Source organism: Gobius niger (assembly GCF_951799975.1).
Source record: "Gobius niger genome assembly, chromosome: 11".
NCBI classification, from domain to species: domain Eukaryota; kingdom Metazoa; phylum Chordata; class Actinopteri; order Gobiiformes; family Gobiidae; genus Gobius; species Gobius niger.
Window position 1 is genome coordinate 25,994,551 of NC_136862.1, and position 20,541 is coordinate 26,015,091.

The 20,541-nt window shown below is 41.0% G+C and overlaps 1 protein-coding gene across 1 annotated transcript; it reads left to right on the forward strand.

Moving 5' to 3' along the window:
• Positions 1–748: 748 nt before the first annotated feature.
• LOC306970694 (sodium- and chloride-dependent GABA transporter 2-like) lies at positions 749–17,291 on the forward strand (the record flags this gene model as incomplete). The annotated part of the gene is made up of 14 exons (XM_079566722.1): positions 749–1,105; positions 1,190–1,324; positions 1,398–1,538; positions 1,860–1,947; positions 3,306–3,438; positions 4,071–4,205; positions 4,307–4,410; positions 4,503–4,627; positions 8,899–9,011; positions 9,682–9,819; positions 12,703–12,805; positions 14,899–14,999; positions 16,449–16,619; positions 17,115–17,291. Exons 1-14 carry the CDS (start codon positions 916–918, stop codon positions 17,289–17,291), a joined length of 1,854 nt encoding a protein of 617 aa, XP_079422848.1. The 5' UTR covers positions 749–915.
• Between the last annotated feature and the right edge of the window lie 3,250 nt (positions 17,292–20,541).

Below are 20,541 nucleotides of genomic sequence, written 5' to 3' on the forward strand. Positions count from 1 at the left end.
GTGTTTTTTAGTGTGCCTTAAGTTTTTATGTGGATTTTCTAAGCGGATAAAAAGGAGGACTATATTGTAAGGCGTAATAATACCAGGAGTAGCCTACTTCGACATCTGCGCAGTAATATCTTCACTTTACTGTGTGGATGCCGAACTACTCCTAACCGCAGGGTGTGTGTCCCGGGCCCAAGAAAGTAAATTATTTCCCACATTATCGGCTTTTTACTCAGTGGTATAAACACGGATTTTGTAGCTGTCATGACTTAATTCAGTCTACCTTCATCCAAGTGGTATCACTCAATAAAGTGCTGCCACCCTATGGCGAATATTGATAGTGCTTACAAAAAGATGGGCCAATTTTAAGCGAGTATTCAGCCTTTTCCTATTTGTCAAGTTAAGACTGAGAGAGGGAGAGTGAAAAAGAAAGAACCGAATAGACTTTCCCCCACGTTGAAAAACAATGATGAATGCTAAACAAAATGGTTCTTCTATCCGAACTGAAAATAAAAGAAAGAAAAAAGAGAGCGCAGAGATGTTACACGCGTGTTTTACAGAAAAGAAGAAGAACCATTTACAATGCGATAGTTAAACTACACACACGCATTCTCTTTCCACACATGGGCCTCTGTCGGAACTGGAGCTCCGCCTTTTGCGCACTGTTCAACCCAGTTTAAGGAGTGACATTCTACCCACGCCCCCTGGAAGCATCCCATAAATGACACAACTTTCTGCCTCTCTAAATTTTAGCTAATATCAGTTGAGAGTGTGTGAGGAACAACTTCAACAACTTTGCAACAGGACCGAATCTGTTACTGTGTCTGTTACGCACAGGCTGATCTAATTTCTGGATAACAGCTCTCACTAAAGTTGTATTTTTCTTAGGCCGATTTGTTTATAGATGTTTCTATATTTATTATTTTCAAAATGACCCTGAACGGATACATTGGAGCAACTTCAGTTGTAATACCAAATGGATGCAAAGAGAAGACGACAGCCTCGATGTCGAGGGGGCATTGGGGCAACAAAGCTGAGTTTATCCTCACTGTGATGGGGGCCATTATCGGTCCTGGAAACGTTTGGAGGTTTCCCTATTTGTGCTACAGAAACGGAGGAGGTGTGTTGAGTCGTCTGCTTTACTTTTGTTTTGAGTTTAGTTAGACAATGACATAATGTTTAAGCCTATGTGTCATTGTGGCAGGTGTTTTCTTCATTCCCTACATCTTGTTCGTGTTCACGTGCGGGATCCCCCTGTTTTTCCTTGAGACCGCATTAGGACAGTACACCAACCAGGGAGGCATCACTTGCTGGAAAAAGATATGTCCTCTCTTTCAAGGTAACGCAGCGCAAAGTTTCTGTGCGTAATTACGCACTGTATGTTTGTTCATACAACATGTTTGTATTTACAGGCATGGGCTATGCCAGTCACCTGATCATTTCATTCAGCGCTACATCTTACGTCATTATTATGGCGTGGGCCTTCTTTTACCTGTTTGCCTCTTTTAGCGCGGATCTGCCATGGGCCTCGTGCGGACACGACTGGAATACAGGTCTGATACAAGTTGAATGAAACTTACAAATTAGACTATTTACTTTTAAATATAGTAAGAATTGTTCAAGTTACAATGCACTATTTTTAGTGCTAAGCAGATGAAGATTTGTGATGAAAATTAATAAAAAGTGGAAAAATTACATGCTTGTCTTGCACATTTAACACATGTTACGTTTTATTTATTTATTTTTTCACATTGTTGTTAGGCCTTTTAGGACTTGGCCGGTATAATGAACATCTGCCACGTGCATAATGTTATGTTTATGACACTGTATTGTTCAGCCATGTGTTTCAGTTGGATTTTCTCTCTTTGTCACAGCATCTTGTTTGGACCCGAGCCAGACCAACATGAGCCACAGTCTAAATCCCCAAACCAATACCACCCTCCCAGTTGTGGAGTACTGGCAGTAAGTTACATCACTCACACTTTACAGGTCAATATGGGGAAACCTAATCTTAACTCTATCAAAACCTGTCACATGTGCACCAACTTATTTCACCCTTCTCCTGTGCCAGCAAAGATATAGGCATGTCAAAGTAAAATACCATTATAAAAATAATGTGCAAACTTTTGTTGTGCTTAGCTGTTTCAAATCATGTATTTAATTATTGTATTTATTGGACATACAGCTTTGGTCACTAAAGCAGAAGATAATTAATCTTTGTTTATACTAATTACAACTTATCTTAAGACCAAAGGTTTGTATTCCTGCTGGTTTCAGTTAGAATGAAGAATGAACGGGGGAAAAAAATTAAATGAATGAATTGACCTTTAGTCCAAGTCGAGAGCAAAGTTAAATCCAATCAAGTCCTATGCTTTGAATTCCAAGTCCTTTCAAGTCCTTTCAAGTCCTTTCTAGTCTTTGAAGACAAATCCAATCAAAGACCAACAGTATTTATTTATTTATTTATTTATATTTATTTTTTGAGGAGAAGCCCTCAAGTGACATATGGCTCAAGTCCAAGTTGCATCCTGCTTCACTGGCGTCCACATCGAAGTACATTTTATCAGGTCAAGTTTAAAGTTGTCACATTAGTGACTCAAGTCTGAGCCCAAGTCTTGATTTCAAGTTCACACCTCAACTCAAAGTATTCAGAGTAGGCAAACATTTATCCAAATATCCAAATTTATGAGCGTTTTTGACCCAGGACATATACAAGATCATACCCCGCTCTCTATTCACAACATTAAGGTCACCCAGGTTCATTCTTACAAACACCTGGGTGTCAACATTGACTCCAGCTGTACTAGAGTATTTGGTCTTGAACTGGAAATGATGCTTCTTTTTTTACCATGCATTGAACGTGTCATCAGATATGGCATGTCTGTGTGGTTCGGTAACTTGACAGTCAAAAAAAAAAAAAATCAAAAGTGACTACGCAAAGCGGCACAAAAAGTGATTTTAATTAAAATAATATCCTTCATTATGCATATATTTGAGGAGATTGTCATCAAACAGGTCCAGATCCATCCCATGTCCTGTACTCCCAGTATGAGCTGCTCCCATCCAGACAATGCTATAGAGTTCCTCATTTCTTTGGTGGCCTCTCATTTCGGTGGCTGTCCTGAACTCGGGCCAAAGAGCAGAGCGATGATTATGATAGAATGTTTTGTAATGCTTGTTTGTAATGTTTAAATATGTTTATTTTTCTCTCATTAGGACATTTTTGAAACATGTAGGGGGAGGATAAATACTTAATTTTAACATTTTTAAACTCTGTAGTCCCTTTAAGTAAACACCACTTTGTTGCCTCCTGTTCACAGACACAGAGTGTTGAAGATTTCTTCGGGGATTGAGGATGTGGGCAGTCTGCGGTGGGAGCTGGTGCTGTGCCTTATTTTGACTTGGGTCATCGTCTATTTCTGTGTATGGAAAGGCATCAAGTCCACTGGCAAGGTCAGTGCAAGTAACAACTGAAACATCACATCATTACATCTAGTGAGGCTGGGTTCACTTTAAACACAAAGCCATCACAAAAAATTATGTGATGACAGATCTGATGGTTGCCGACTGTATTAGCTACTAGTGCACAATGTTATGTGACCCTGGGGTATTTCAAAGGATGTACACAGTGTGTATGATGCATACTTGTCCCTTTTAAAAAAAAACATATCCACCTTTACCTATAGTAAATAATTGATTTTGTGCGAGACACGACCATTAACCCTGTATTGAGAAATGAAGGTAGAGGAAGAGCAACCTCTGGAGAGTTAAGTCGCGTGACGCTCGCTAGTGCAGCTCTTTCATTCTGCAAACAAGTTATAGCTTCTTAGAAAGCCTATTGTTAGTAGGAACTGTTAATACAATGATACAGTAAACAGTTCATATTCAATCAGATAGAGAAGCATGTGACTTCACACTGTCTGCTGACTTCATTCAGACAACAAAGCGCCAGGCTATGGACTGCTGCACTTCCTTTACACTTTCATTTTAACGTGGAAAACCAATTATGTGCTTATTATGGACATTTTCCCCATTGCATACTTCTGCATACGCTATCTAGAGATCATGTTTAATCTCGATTTCAGGCGGCATATTTCACCGCGACCTTCCCTTATGCAATGCTGCTGGTCTTACTGATCCGAGGAGTGACTCTCCCTGGAGCTATCGATGGCATTATTTATTACCTCTACCCGGACATTTCGCGGCTTTCCGATCCACAGGTGAGGTTAATTTATCTATTGGTTTTTTTGTTTTTTTGTTTTTTTATAGAGTCATCATTTGATCTGCATATTCATCTACTCTACATTATTGATTCCAACAGGTGTGGATGGATGCAGGTACGCAGGTTTTCTTCTCTTATGCGATTGGACTTGGGTTCCTCACATCACTTGGAAGTTACAACACCTACAATAATGATTGCTACAAGTAGGTATATTGTAGAATTGCATTCAGACGTCAATAGAAGGAAATTGAAAGTCCTTTTTTAAGCATTTCTTTTACTTTTTTGTGTCTTCCAGGGACTGTTTCTACTTGTGCCTTCTGAACAGTGGGACCAGCGTAGTGGCTGGTTTTGCCATTTTCTCTGTTTTGGGATTCATGACATACGAGACTGGGCTGGACATCGCTGAAGTGGCAGAATCCGGTAAGTTACACAAGTCTGTTGATTTATCAAAGAGATTTGTGCCAAATCAGGAGATGTGATAATCTCATGTAAGAGGCTTTATGTCAGCCCCTCTTGTGATCTTGTGTTAAATGTTCATGTTTCAGTTTGAGATCAAGGGGAGCTAAAATATTTCTTTGGCTGTGCTGGCCAGGTACAAACAACTGTTTTTTGATAGAGTGTTAGTTGTGCCTTACTGTCATAATCATATTTTGCCATTTTGCCAAAAGAGCCACCTTTACCAAATCCATTGACTCTCCTTGTACAGCTGGTGGTTAGGCTTTATTCCACCTTCTTTCGGCCCTAGTGGTAGCTTTAAAGTTTAACAATCAGTAACTGACTGACACACATTCTTCCTTATAGCAATAGAAGAGGTTGTCCCTCAGGGATCAATCCTTGGCTGTTTATTTTTTACAATGTACATGAAACAAGTTCATCCTCGTCAATACACTGTACTGCCCATTTCTATGTCGACACTAGTTTCTATTCAGTTACACCCACTGCCCAAGACAACTTTTTAAAATTACAATTACACTTTTTTCAAAATTCATTACTCAACTTGAAAGGGATCACTAGTGAACAAGGGCTTCATTATAAATACCATGATATCAGGCTGCACAGCAAACTATCTTTCAAAGCCTATATCAATAACCTTTCCCAAAAACAAATAATGTAATTTGTAACTAAAATAAAGCAGTTTTTTCTTTGAATAATAGGAATTATAAAAATAAAATTAAGGTGGCACCATTTATGACCACACACAGAATGTATGTCCCAAAACACTTGACCCCATTCACCCTTGTGCACTCAGTTTGTAACACCTGACCAACCATTAACAAACTCAACATTATTTGACCATTGCTGGACTCTTGCATATGCACTAGAAGAAAGTTGCATAATATTTCACTATACTGGTACTGCTTTTGCGTGTGGCCTGACCATCTGCACTTGTGCTTTGCTTTTGGCTTTGAGCCAAATCAGCTGCAGAAAAAAGGGACCTTAGGTCATGCCATTCACAATGTGCTTGTTTATTTTTAAATATATTTGCTCATTCCATGTTACTTTCGGTTGTATGGGCAGCTTTGTTCCTTATATAGGCCAATAAATCTATAAGCTTTCTGTAAGCACATTAGTCTGGCATCCCTTGAACCTTGAACTCAGAGCTCAGAGATTGGCCATTACAATTGTTGTACATTCCTTCTTTAAGGTACAGTTTATATGAAATGTCCGCGGCAATGCAACCAGGCACATGCAGAGGGCCCCCTGTCCCTGACTTGCCCTTTTCCCTCCATAACTTTTACCATTGGTTCTTCCCCAATAAGACCAATAAGACGTATTAGCCTGTAATCTAAAATGAACATGGCCCTCGTTAGTTCATCGTGTGTGTCCAATATCCCGCCCATCGGTCCTGCAGCGCAGTGGGGAGTGGTGCTCAAAGGTAGGAAGTGAGAGCAGAGGCATCTCCTGCACAGAACCATGCCCTGCCCCTCTGTTGCTCTCTGCACGGCCCTAAATGCAACCAGAAGAGAGTAGCACAAATGAGAGAAATGCAGCCAGTGAATAGATTGAATGGATAAACGTTGGCATGTAGATCTTGGCATGACCACAAAGAATATGAACCTCCTCTGTAGGGTTTTGGCTTTTATGGAGATGAGGAGGAGAGGACGTTGGAGAGGCTGAGGTGACTAAAGGTTTGAATCAGGGAGATCTCTGGGTTTACTTTCCTCCAAAAAGACGCTCCTTCTCGGAGTGACGGGTCTGTGACACTTGGTGTGCTTCTTTTGTCCAGTCTGCTGCCTAATTTAGTCTTGGTTGCAGTAACGGCTGAGAACCCAACTTCACAGATTCAGAGATAAGATGTTGAAAATAGGAGAAGAGTTTTTAGTGCTTCTGTGGTAATTTCAGGGTTTTCTGCCACTGAATGGTACAGTGCCTCTCGAAAGTATTCATACACTTTGAACTTTTGCACATTTTGTCATGTTTACAACCCTAAACATAAAGATTTTATTTTGTCTTTTTTACTGAACGTTCACACACAAGTAACAGACAACTGTGAAGTGAAAGCAAAATGATACATGATTCTGTTTTTTTTTTTTAAATAGAAAATTGAAAAGTGGGGCGTGCATAAAAACCATTCATACAGCATTTTCTGAGTGCATTAAATTGCCTTTATAACATTCCTCATGACTCCAGAATGTTCACACCTTGGCCTAACACTTAAATAGAGGCCACCTGTGTGTAATCTACTCTCAGTATAATTTCAGCTGTTCTTTTAGGCCCTCAGAGCTGTGGTCAGAGTGTATTGGTTACTAAACAACATCATGAAGGTCAAGGAGCACCAGAGAGGTCAGGGATAAAGTTATGGAGAAGTTTAAAGCAGCTTTAAGTTATACAAAGATTTCCCAAGATTTAAACATCTCCCGGAGCAACTGTTCAATCCATCATTCAGAAATGGAAAGAGTGTAGCACCACTGCCAACTTACCAAGACGTGATTGTCCACCTAAAATATCAGACTGAACACGGAGAGCACTGGTAAGAAATACAACCAAGTGCCCCAAGATAACTCTGGAGGAGCTGTGAAGTCCTGCCGCTGAGCTGGGGGAATCTATGGGACAACTATAAGTCGTGCTCTACACAAATCTGGCCTTCATGGACGAGTGGAAGAAGAAAACCATTATTGAAAGGAGGCCATAAGAAATCCCGTTTGAAGTTTGCTAGAAGTCATATGGAGGACACAGCTCCATGTGGAAGAAGGAGCTTTGGTCTGACGAGACAAAAATTGAACCTTTTGGCCCAAATGCAAAACGTTATGTATGGAGCAAACCTAACACTGCTCATGGTCCTGAGTGCACCATCCTCAGTGTCAAATATGATGGGGTGAGCATCATGCTGTGGGGCTGCTTTTCCTCAGCGGGGACTGGGAAGATTGTAAGAATAGTTGTGAAGATGGATGGAGACAAATAAAGGGACATTTTGGAGGAAATCCTGCTGGAGTCAGAAAGAGAACTGAGGCTGGGGCGGAGATTCACCTTCCAGCAGGACAATGACCCTAAACACAAAGATAAATCTTCAATGGAATGGTTCAATAAAAACATATTAATGTGTTAGAATGGCCCAGTCAAAGTCCTGACCAAAATCCTATTGAAAATCTGTGGAAAGATCTGAAAACTGCTGTTCACAAACGCTCTCCTTCTAATGTGACAGAGCTTGAGTTGTTTTGTAAAGAGGAATGGGCTAAAATGTCACTCTCTACATGTGTATTGTGTGCTTGTACAGTCAGACCCCAAGACTTGCTGCTGTTATTGCAGCAAAAGGGGGTCCCACAAAGTGTTCATTCATGCTGTATGAATACTTATGCACGCCCCACTTTTCGGTTTTCTATTAAAAAAAAACAAAAAACAGAATCATGTATCATTTTGCTTTCACTTCACAGTTGTCGGTTGCTTGTCTGTGAACGTTCAGTAAAAAAATAAAAATAAAATCTTTATGTTTAGGGTTGTAAAATCCTGTATAATTTGCAAAAGTTCAAGGTGAATGTATTTAATCCACAATGATTTTGGTGAGATTAAATGTATTCTCAAATGTGGTTTTAATCCCACCGCCATTTGTAATCCCAAAGAGCTGCTCTTCATCTTGCACAGACAAGTCACTCGCTCTGTTTACAAACTGTTCCCTGATCCATTCTTTTCCAGTTCGAGGGTCTATTGTGGCAGGAACATAGCGCTCAGATTAGTTCAATAACTGAGTCAAGTGACCACCCAAGTCAGGATAATGATGGAGCCTGCTCTTGCTCCCGTAAAGTGAGGGAAACATGTCAAAAACTCCCGCTCCCACACTTGGTTCCCACATTTCCAACTTGGCTTTGAATGTGGCCCCTTTATCAGCTGTCTTGAACACAGTTGTTCTCCCCTGAAGTGACAGGTTCAGTTCATTGAGTAGGTTGAAAATGTCACAGGTATGCAAGTTTTGCAACCCACTCCGTGCCATTGAAGTGTGCGGCAAGTGGGGACTGCTTTCTGCAAGAAATATGGGCAGTGGCTCTCGTAACTCTAATACCCTGGCGGTGGAGTTATAGTTTCTTCATAGCCTTGTTTGTTAGCTTCTCACCGCATACATTATACATTATACATGAAATGGAACTGTACGGTACTGCAAACTAAGTATAGTTAAAGTACTGGTAACAGAAATAATGGAAAGGTACCCAGCCCTATATATCATCATTTGATACCAAATCCTGTTCTGTTGTGTTTAGGTCCAGGCTTGGCGTTCATCGTTTACCCTCGCGCTGTGGCCATGATGCCGATGCCTCAGGTCTGGTCCGTGTGCTTCTTCCTCATGATCATCCTCCTGAGCCTCGACAGCCAGGTAAATGCACGGCTCTGCAACAATCTGTTGTCAATTAACAGTAAATTGGGAATAAACAATACATGTCATGGTAAAATTATTGAAACGATTTTGAAACATTTTCTCAGCAGTTAAAGTGCATATTATCACAGGTTTTCATTTTTCCACCTTAATATTACTTAGTTAGCACTGGACGAACCCACAGAGTCCATCCAACAAGTACTCTTTTCTTTTTTTCCCCTGAGCTTAAAGGGTCGATCAATGTTAAAGGAGACAGTCAGTCTCTCCCTATACAGATCTAAGCTTTAGATCTCATACGAACCTGATATTTTTTTTATCATGAACATCTTCTATAATTGATCTACTTAAAATCTTTTCTCTTGAGAGAGGTCAGTAGCATTTTTATTAGAGCCGTAGGATAATGGTACATCCAATGCTCCTGCAGTGCACTCATTTACACATCAGCTTTACTTCTCAAGTACAGTATACGTCAGTGCATCGGAGGGACTGATGGCACCGAGTGGTGTAGATCAGTCTACTCTAGGGCTGCTGTGGCTACAGCAGAAGCTTGCCATTATTGAATATGAAGAGAATGTATTATGCAGAAAGTGAGAAAAGTGCTATAAATGATGCATTATTATTATTAGATGAAGTAAAACCTAAGACCTGCCTCTCTCCTCTGTCTCCTCAGTTTGTGGGTTTGGAGTGCCTGATGACTTCTCTCACAGATTTGTTTCCATTGATTCTACGGCAAGGATTCAGACGAGAGCTGCTCCTCCTGTTGATTTGCACCATCTGCTGTTTACTAGGATTGTCTCTAGTCACTGAGGTGGGTTCTTCCAAGATTATCTTTTTACTTCTCGTTTGGGCTAGTTAGGCCCGAGCCGGACGCAGTCCCAGCAAGGGACTATTGTTTTTGCGTGGTTTCTTCTTATTATTTTTTTTCTCCGGAAATGATCGCATTTTTGACCTCCTGAACGTGGGCGAAAACTCACCAAAATTGGCAGAGGCATTGGGGCGGCGTGAAAATTTATGGTGATGGACGAATTGGCCACGCCCACAACAAAATGGCTCCACACTCCCCCTGGAAGCGGACCCCAATTTAAAAAAAAGGCGCATTTTTGGACGTAGGCCCGGATCCTTGGGCACAGTGCAAGGGGATATCAGGACAACCCCAAAACTCAATTGTAACGCCACGCCCACACGCACAGGGAGGCGGCCATTTTGCCTTGAAGCCCGGACATCGTCTGGACTAATTTTATGTTTTAATGAACTAGTCCCTGGTTTTTCGTCGGAACTAGCGCACATTTGGCACAGTGCGTCTAGACATATTGAAATTCAACTTTTGCCCAGCATTTTTCACAACTGTTTCACCGTCTCCTCGTAACGCCGCGGCGAAAAACGCATAGATTTTGCGGTGTTTCGAAGACAGCTCACGTTCACAGGCATAAGCCCACAGACCTCATATTCATGTCACTAGTGCACCACCTGAAACTGAACAGAATGCAGCCATTAAAGGAATAGGCCACCGTTTTTACATACTGAGATACAGTATGTTCTTACCTTAGCTTTGACGAGTTCTTTAGGACCTGTCTGGTCTTCCCCCGTGCCATCAATCACGTAAACACAGCGCAGACGGCGTTAGCATTTAGCCTCTCCCTCTCTCCTCTATAGCTCCTAAACAGGTCAAGATAGAAGCTACCGAGCTCTTCCACGTTTTCCCTATTTAAATATGGTTACGTGTTCCACTACAAAGTATAATTACACAAAATTAAACAATGTGGATTTTCTAAGCGGATAAAAGGGGGAACTATATTGTAAGGCATAACAATACCAGGAGTAGTTCGAAATCCGCGCAGTAATCTTCACTTTACTGTGCGGATGCCAAATTACAGAAACTGTGACCTTCAAGGATATGTTCAACCCAGCTTTTGTGCTGGGAATACAGCGGGAGGTCTGTCTGGTGTCTGAAGGGTGCACTGCAGCTCTTAAAAACTTGAGAAGGCACTTTCGACCAGACTCTGAGCACCTCAGAGGGTAGTTTCCTGGAGGTGCTCAGAGTCAGGCATTTTCAGTTTGGAACAGTCTGCATGAGTGTGTAAGACAAGCGCCTAGTGTCGCAGTGTTTAAAGCAGTACTAAGTAACTCATGCCCCTAGAGGCCTTAAGCGCCACTGCAGGTGTTGTAGCAAGTTACATGTTTTTACTCATTAATTGTCTGTGAGAGTAAATACTACGCTGACAGAGAAAACAAAGGGAGAGGGTGTATTGTACATCCAATAACACAATGGAGATAATTTTTTTCACTCAAACTTGGCTGTAAATACTGTTTATGTGGCACTAGCCCACAGTTTGCTTTCCCGTTAGCCTGTTAGCTTCTTCTTCGTGATTCCATTAGTCTGTATTGGTGACACCAACCTGGAGACAGCGAAGTTGCAATTGTGGTTTTCTGACCAGAGACACCAGGGGGAGATGAAAGACCCCCCAGTCATCCATTAAAGGACCAGGCCACGGTTTTTCCATACTGAGATATGATAGAGCTTGGTCGCTTCTAATTTGTAATTTTACCCCGTTCGGAGCTATAGGAATATGCTTGGAGAGGCCAAATGCAAACAACATCTTTGGTCGTTGTGCATGACTGAGCGCACGCACAAAGACCACCATCTCTATATGGAAAAACCGTGGCCTGTTCCTTTAACACTTGAATTAGCCCCAGAGGGACTACGAAAAGGATTCATTAAGGTAAACAAGTTACTTAGTTCTGCTTTAAGATACTACAAACTTTGATTTTATGAGTTCAGCTCCTCATTTAGTTCCAGGATAGAGTTGATGAACAAATGAGTTCCTCAATCAGACTCTGATGGTAACAACACATGTCTAGCGTTCAGAACATGGCTGTGGTCTGAGGTGACATTCTTAGTCATGTTGCAATCTGTTGTTGTGCCTCATACTGTCCGTCCAGGTCCGGCTCAAAACATTTTTATGCGCTTGAGTGCATGGTAGCTAGCAAACATGGCTGTTCATTTTATTTGTTTTTTTCCCCTCTGTTGTTAAATGTATCTTATTGCAATTTTTTTTTTGGCACTCTGAAATATGCCATACAAATAAAATGGCCATATAACATCCAAACAAATAACTGATTCAAGGCGAATTCAGATTCAGACTAATCTTCTCACACTGATGATTGAAGGCAAGGCATGAATGACTGCAGGCAATAACAATTAACATGAGAGAAAACATTCCTCTCACTGAGAACACTTCACGATACTTGAATTTAATTGGGGATTATATGTAAAGTGGTGGCGGCGCTTACTTTATCCCTATTTGTTTTAAGTAACATGGTTGTGAGGAGGATTGCGCAGAAGAATAAAATGTCAGAAAATGTTTGTGAATACTTGAACCACGGGATTTAAACATAATACAATAGCGTGCAATGCGGACATTGCATTTCCTAGATAACACCAGTCCTTGTGATCTTGTGATTTCAATTTATTTGATGTCATTATTCCACAGTGTTTTGGTCAAAAGGTTTTGATAGACTCAAGGAACCTCTTTGTTTTTCGTCCAACGCTGCTTTGGCCCCAAAAAAAAAACAGAGACATGAGACCTTGTCCTGACTGTCGTGCTGCTCCCTTTATTTTGAATTAGATCTGGATTGCTGCTCTATATTCATACATATGTCTTAATATTTGTCCGTAAATGTCCTGTTTCAGGGGGGGATGTACCTGCTTCAGCTGCTGGACTATCATGTTTGCAGTGGCACCACTCTGCTATTGCTGTCTTTCTGCCAGTCCGTCAGCATCGCATGGGTCTATGGTGAGTCTTGGTGCTAAAAGTAAAAAGTTTAAGCGTTTGCTAAATACTTATACACAAAAAAACATGAACATGAAAGATCTATCAGTAAATGATTAGTTCAGACAATATTAAAAACAAGTCAACTAAACCTCAGCAGAGAAACACGCCTTTTTGTTATTTGTAGCAAGCACTTGAAGGGAAGGGAATTTGGAGTAGACTTCTGCACACATCTGCACACATCTGCACACATCTGCACACATCTGCACACATCTGCTCTATAACAGACCCTCTGATCACCACTAGCAACCTACTCAAACTTCCCTCTTCTGAGATCTGACGAGGTCAAGTGTTATTACCAAACCTTAGCAAAAGACAAGACTTAACAGATGTGAAAAGTGACATGGAAAAACTCCATTAATGCTGCCGTGACCGACTGCATTTCATTCTGAAAATCCTACACAACTTTGCAATGAAAATTATGTTGGTTAATTATTATGGAACATACCCAGGAACAGATAACGTAAAAACGGCCAATAATAAAATAACTGTTTGCAAGCCGGTAATTATTACGTTATTGGCTGGTTAATACATTAATATTACATTATTCACAAATGTAATACATTTAGCCAATAATGTACATAGACAATGAACAATTGTGTGCCTTTTTCTATAAAATGTTATATGACCTGTTATTTTGTGGGTTTTTCATCAACTTTTGTATTTTTCAATTTTTGTTTTTTAGCTCTAATGGCATTTTTTTCACTTGCGGTGTCACAGCTCACATACATTTTCCTACGACGGTAGCCCAGATGGTACAGCGGGTCATCGTAGGACCGAAAGGTTACTCCCACAGGACGCCCTGTGGCTGTGTCTTTGGGCAAGGCACTTCACCCACCTTGCCTTTATATGAATGCGCTGCATGAGTGGAGGGTGGCAGTTTGGCTGCATTTTTTCTGTCGGTCTTCCCCAGGGCAGCTGTGGCAACAATAGAAGGAAGGGAAAGATTTTGTAGAGAGGATCAGCATTATCATATTGTTGTTTTTTTTATTATGATTATCCTATAATCATTGTACCAAACTGTGACATTGGTGGAAGAAATACTCAGATACAGGAGCAAGGAATTTACTATTAGTCACTCACTCACTCACTCACTCGCTCATGCACTCACTAATATATACGGGTGTGTGAAGTGTCTTGCCCAAGGACACAGCGACATTGCACACCTGTCAGAGCAGGGATTCGAACTGGCAACGTCTCGGTCATAAGTAGAATATATCAGCCCAATATGCATAGGAAAGAGCTCAGTCAGAGCTTTAAAATGAGCCCTCCCACAATTCCCCAGGCCTCAGGGGAGCAGAGAAACATCACGGTGAAAATCGGTCACAAGTTTGTACCTGTTTTATACATTTTATGTTGTAGACCTTTGTGCCTAATTTCGGAACAATAAGAGAGAGAGTCTGGATTTTTGTCTTTCAAACAAGCTTCCTCTAAAGTACTTACAAAACATGAATATACAGCGCTCCTTCCTCACAGTTCAACAATGACATGTTTCAAAGCTTCATACATGGGATTATAAACCATACAGATAGACATTATAGACAATTTCCAAAAATACCAGCGGTGCATACATCCGTATTGACCAATTCAAAATCCCCAATAATCAGTAATGGCCTTATAAAAAAACACAATTGGCCTCTGTTAGATATATTCCTATGATGAAACCTTTGCTACATCAATGCATGTTTAGCTTTTGGCTCTTTGATAGATAAAAAAAAACCCATCAAATTCAATTACTTACAATATCGGCCTACATATTGGCTATCAGCCAGGCCAAATCCCTTCATATTGGTATCGTATCGGACCCCTAAAATCCATATCGGTCGGGCCCTTGTCACAAGATGACCCGCTTTACCACCCACTTTGGATTCATTACATTTGTGAACTCTTTTCAACTTGTCAGGCCAATAACGCAATAACTTATTACATTATTGGCTTGCAACTCATGATTACATTATCGGCTCAACAGTGTTATTTTGCCATACCCCTTTTCCCAGAGCCCTGACGATCACAACACAACATATGCCAGTCTATACTGAATATCCTTTTCTTTTCAGGTGCTGACCGTTTCTATGGCAACATCACACATATGATCGGATATCACCCCAGTAGAATGATGAAGTACTGCTGGAAGTACATCACTCCCTTCATCATCTTTGTGAGTGGTGTTGTATTGCACAGTAACTTGTTGATTTGCTGTGATGTATGAGGGGAGGGGAGTCTGGGAGAAAATGAGCACAGCTGTGAAAATGTTTTTGCAGAGGCAGAAGATGAAGATGTTGCCCACTGAGACAGGTCACTCCCAAATTACTTGGAGCTGTCTGTGGAGGCGTCTTTGGTTCCGTTCACACATCTTTAAGTGCAATGATACATGCTCACTTTCATTTATTCTCTGCACAACTGAAATGAGCAACAGTTTGGCTCGTGGCTCTGATCGTGTCAATGCGCAAAGTGCCTGGACTACAACGTGCTTGTTTGTCACTCCCCACTGCTTTAAGATCAAGTGCTCTCATTAAAAGTGAAATAAGGCAATATCTTGCTTTTTTTAATCTAAGATACAGCTATACTTCAAATCTCAGATGGAAGTGGAGCCTATAATCATACAGTGTTTCTCTATGGGTGATTCACTGCTTTTGAAAGGAATTATTATAGAAATGGAGTGAACCTGATCCTTGTTTATGACAAAAATGCAACGAGTGACTAAAATGTGCCAGAAAGGCAAAAAAAAATGGCACCAAAAAAGCTATGAAAAAGCAACAAAAAAGAAAAAAACATAACAAAAAAGAGACAATAAAGTGACACAATAAAGTGACACAAAAACGTGACGAATACGCACCAAAAGCCACAAAAATGCGACAAAAACATGGCAAAAAAGAGATGAAAACACATCATTACTTACAGTACAGTTATGTGGCTAAAATTGTACTGAATTATGAACACAATTGTACAAGGAAGAAATACATTCAAAAAATATACTATTTGTCACTAGTTTAATTTCAGCATGATTTTAATCACTTCTAAGAAACTGATTTGGTGGAATAATTAAATTGAGTTACAGTGTATTCTCATGACAGCCTTATTTGCAAATTCACTCTTCATAAATATAGTGGTCTGAATAATTGATGTCTAACAGTAAGTGTAGAAGTGTATATTTTGTTTGGCCAGCTTCACATACACAAGTCTCTGAGCCCAAGGCCGAGTCAAATGGCAAGTCTCAGTTTCACAGTTTAATATCAGAGGGACCTTGTGCAATCTGTTTGACAACAGAAAACCTTTTCTACCACAACATCAGTCGGGGTCCCACTTTCAACTCTGAAAAAAAACTGCGTTATCACACACACAGCCAATGTGGGTGTCGACCAGCAGTGGAAAATGCCCTAATAATGTCATGAATTCATACATGAGTTTAAGAATTCAAGTGCTTAATATGTCAGTGGTGAAAATATCTATAATAATCTCATTTGACTAGTCAAATGAAATCAAGCTTAGTTTTGTATCGCCCAGTATCACGCCAGGAGTTAGCTAACAGAGCTGCACCAAACATCAAAGCAGTGAACCATGAATGCAACCTGTTTTACAAATCCTTTTGTTTTGTTTTTTCTTGCAGGGGACCTTTATCTTCTCCATTGTACGGTACAGCCCTCTGAAGTTCAGTAACTCGTACGTTTACCCGCTGTGGGCCAACATCCTGGGATGGTTCATCGCCACCGTGTCCCTCTCCATGATCCCACTGTTCGTCATCTACCAGCTCATCAACGGAGAGGGCACTTTCAAAGAGGTGAGCAAAACTGCCTTCAGTAGTCAAACCTAGTAGATCATTGCATTCAACTGGGAACTGCTCTTTTGTGTTATAAAAATACCTTATCCTGGATTACACTGACATTAATCATGTCAGTAGACCTCGAGACAGCTTTTTATTAGATTTGGATATACTGACAACTATAAAGTTCTCAAAGGCCAGATTAGTTTTCCCCATGGCATTTCACAGCTTCCCTCCCTACAGAATTACACCCTCACCGCTATTATTCTTGTCACAGGTCCATTTAAAAAAGAACTAGTTGTATGAATAGGGCCTGTGATAAATTGAGGGGTCGTGTGAGTTCATTTTGGCTCATATGTGCTACTTAGCATCCCAACTGCTTATTCACACATCCAGGACAGGTTTTCCTTCTTCCATTCCCACACAGAAACATATTTCTTGCCTCGTTTTCAGCACCAGACATCCCACTTTCTCAACTTTGACCTAATCTGTTACACTGGCCTTCTCCCCCAGCGGTTCCTGACACTATGCCAGCCCTCGGATGAATTTGCGATGGATGGGAAATGGCCATATCCAGGGAAAAACAGTGTTTCCAACGCGACCCAGACTGAACTCAAGCCTTTGCCAAAAGGACAGCCTTCAGCGCGACCGGGAAAAGAACGACATACAAGATGTTTTGTGCATTCGTAATGCAGTGCAAAGCAAACCTCATTTTTTCTCTTGGACTTTAACTGCAAATTAATTTTTTACTTTGTTTTGAAAATAGAGAATGGTCTTTTCTCACTCTCGATAGATGTGTTAAAATGCAACTTGTAATATTGTATATATACAGTACATAGCAATGAGCCAAAACATTGTTGATATATTTTTGCATTTTCTTCATATTTTTTCTTTCATCACACATATTATTGTCATTAAAGGGCCTATCTCACCGAGAGAACCAGAGAGTTGTTGCCAGTCACGGTAGTCTCTGCAACTCGGATTGATTGCGCGCTTACAAAGGGCTGGCCTGGAGAGTAGTTGGAGGCTGGAGTCGCTGGTAGTCATGGAGAGGTCTCTGATACGTCCCTTGGCACTAAGATGAGTCTCCAGGTAGTCTCAGTGAAAACAAACAGGTTGAATTTCAGCGGAGACCACATGGAGACTTGAAAAAGTCTCTGAGAGCAGTTGTGTTGCGAACACTATTTGTTGTTAGTGTTTCTGTGACGTCCCTGCAATGTTTCTGAGACCTGTCGGATACTGAGCAGATCTCAAAGAGTTGTATGGAGTCTCTTTGAGATCTCCTTTGTATCCGACAAGCAGAGACCTCTCAGAGATCATGCAGAGACCACATGGAGACTCTTTCACGTCTCAAGTCTCCATGTGGTCTCCGCTGAAATTAAAACTGTTTGTTGTCCCTGAGACTACCTGGAGACTGGCCTTATCTCCAGGGGACGTCATGGAGACATCTCAGTGACCAGCGGCACTCCAACTAGTGTTCAGGCAGGTGAGATAGGCCTTTTAGATGCCAAGTCATGTGACCCCAATACAGTGTGGCGTGGTTGCGTGCTGGTATGCCGGCTATAACCAGGAAATAATTGATTATTTGTCAGCATCCATTTTATTCACACGATCTTCTCCATGTCCAGTGACGTTTTTTTCCTAAACGTAGACTACGCAAGTTATGTAGGGCCCCCGCAGCCGCAATGGCCCCGCATCTCAGTTATGCATCTCATGTTTTCTCTGCACAGACTCTGCTTCTTCTTGTTTCTAGCAGAGTATCAGGACAGTAGTTGGCACATAGAGGTGACTAAGTTCCACTTCTGACCTGCTCTACTGCACAGTGGAACTGTTTTTGACTGTAAATTCGGTCATTCTTCAATAGACATGGGATGCGAACTGTAGGGCCCCCCGTTGTTTATTTTTGCTTAGGACCCCAGAAGGGCCAGCACCGGCTCTGTCTATGTCTATTTCATAAGAAGTAAAGATATCGGATCTCAATGACAGATGCCAGCAGCACGCTAATAACCTTTTTACAATGGCACCGCCCACACTACCCTTATTTTGTTGCATTTCGATTTTTTTTTGTTTGGTTTCCTCCATAAGATGACTGTGTCCACCACTACAGAATGCTACTTGTCATGGAAACACCACAAGTACAGAGTAAAAGTGAGGACGTGCACTGCATACTCCTAAAACGTGTAGCCATAAACTGTAAATCCAAAGAAGGTCAAAACATACCGGATCAATTTGGGATATTATCTTCTTGGATCATTAATAAATTACCAATAAGCATTTATTTGCAGTGGCAGTTGTGATGTGTTCACCCGCCACAGTCTCTTTACAGTCTAAAGGTTAAACCATTATAAGTTAAAGGAGGTCCTGAAGGCCTTGTGAGAGCTGAAAATGAGATAGAGTCGCAGCTGACAGTTTAAGCTTTCTAATCTTTGAATAGCTTTCTTTGAACTATCTGTACTTACTGTTACGTCTAAATTGTTGTTCAAAACCCTGTCTAAAGGATCTGTCTCAGTTTTCAGCTTTAATGACTACCACATGGTTACTCATTCCATTCATGTTGTAAAACATGAAGGTCAAGGGGTGAACTGAGCTCCTACTGAGTAAATGACAGCTACAATAATGTTGTTTTGGCATCTCAGCATACCAACAGATCAAAAGATTGTTTGGCTCTTTCTAGATTAGTGAACATTTGTATTTTTGTATTGTACTTTCTATCCAAGTTATCAAAATAAAGAATTACGAAAAGGATCTATTCTGCTGTTTAAACCTCCTGTTTGGCTCCCAGTGCAGTCAATGAAAGCAGATCAGGTCTCCATGGAGACGAGATCCTGCTCCCAGACAAGTAACAAGGCGGGTCTCCAGAGAGGCAAGCCAGCTCACAGAAGATCCATGTTTTTAGAGATAATATTGACCATTCAAATTCAATTCAATCAGATTTATTGTCAATTGTACAACTTGTGAAGCAATATCAAATGCTTGCCCACAATAAAGTGCCTTTGCTATGCCCAGTCCCATCAGACCTTGGATGGGAGACCGTTTAGGAAACACCAGGAAGCCTAGCGAATGTAGTGTGTGAGTGAGTGAGTGAGTGAGTGAGTGGTGGTGGTCGGAGGGGCGGATGGCGCAGACCGGTTGCCTCGCTTCCATCAGTCTACCCCAGGGCAGCTGTGGCTACAATAGTAGCTTACCACCACAGAGTATGGAGTGAACGAATAGTACAATGTAAAGCGTCTTTGAGTTTGAGATTAATTCATATCAAATACTATTTAATATATGTATATATACACTTCCTCACCCTCCATGGGCGGTCTCTTTTATCCTCCAAGCTCGGACCTGGGAGCTTGAGGGTTCTGCGCAGTAGTTTTATCTTCTGCGGCAAAATTAATTACATAATGCGTTGAGGAGGTTTATCACAAAATGTGTCAGTTTATTACAAAATGAAGGGACAATTTTAACTGGCCTGTTATTCTGTTTTTTATCTATCCCTCTGGACACCAGTGATCGTCCAACACTTGTGTTATTGTTTTAGTTCCTCTTTGTAATTCGGGGTGCCTTGGCAACACCCGGACAACAGTCCAGACACAGAGCATGTTAAGGTCTACCCCGTGGTAGACGGGGTTTGCATTATTCATTATTTTTGCCAAAACAAACCAGGGTCATTGTTGTTTTTTTCACTAATAGAGGTGGTAAGGGGATGATGTCTGAAATGCTTATGTTGTATATATATAAGGATATTTGTTAATTAATACATTCATGTGATTGATTTTGATTCAAGGGCCACATTGGGTTTTTGAACTTGCCACATGGACCACCAGTTGCAGTTTGGACCATTGGGGAGCAGTAATGTTGTTTCCCCTTTTCAATGCATTTTGGGACTTGATCATGTCCATATGTATCAGAAGGAGAAGACAGAACACACACGCAAAACAAAATGCCTTCCACA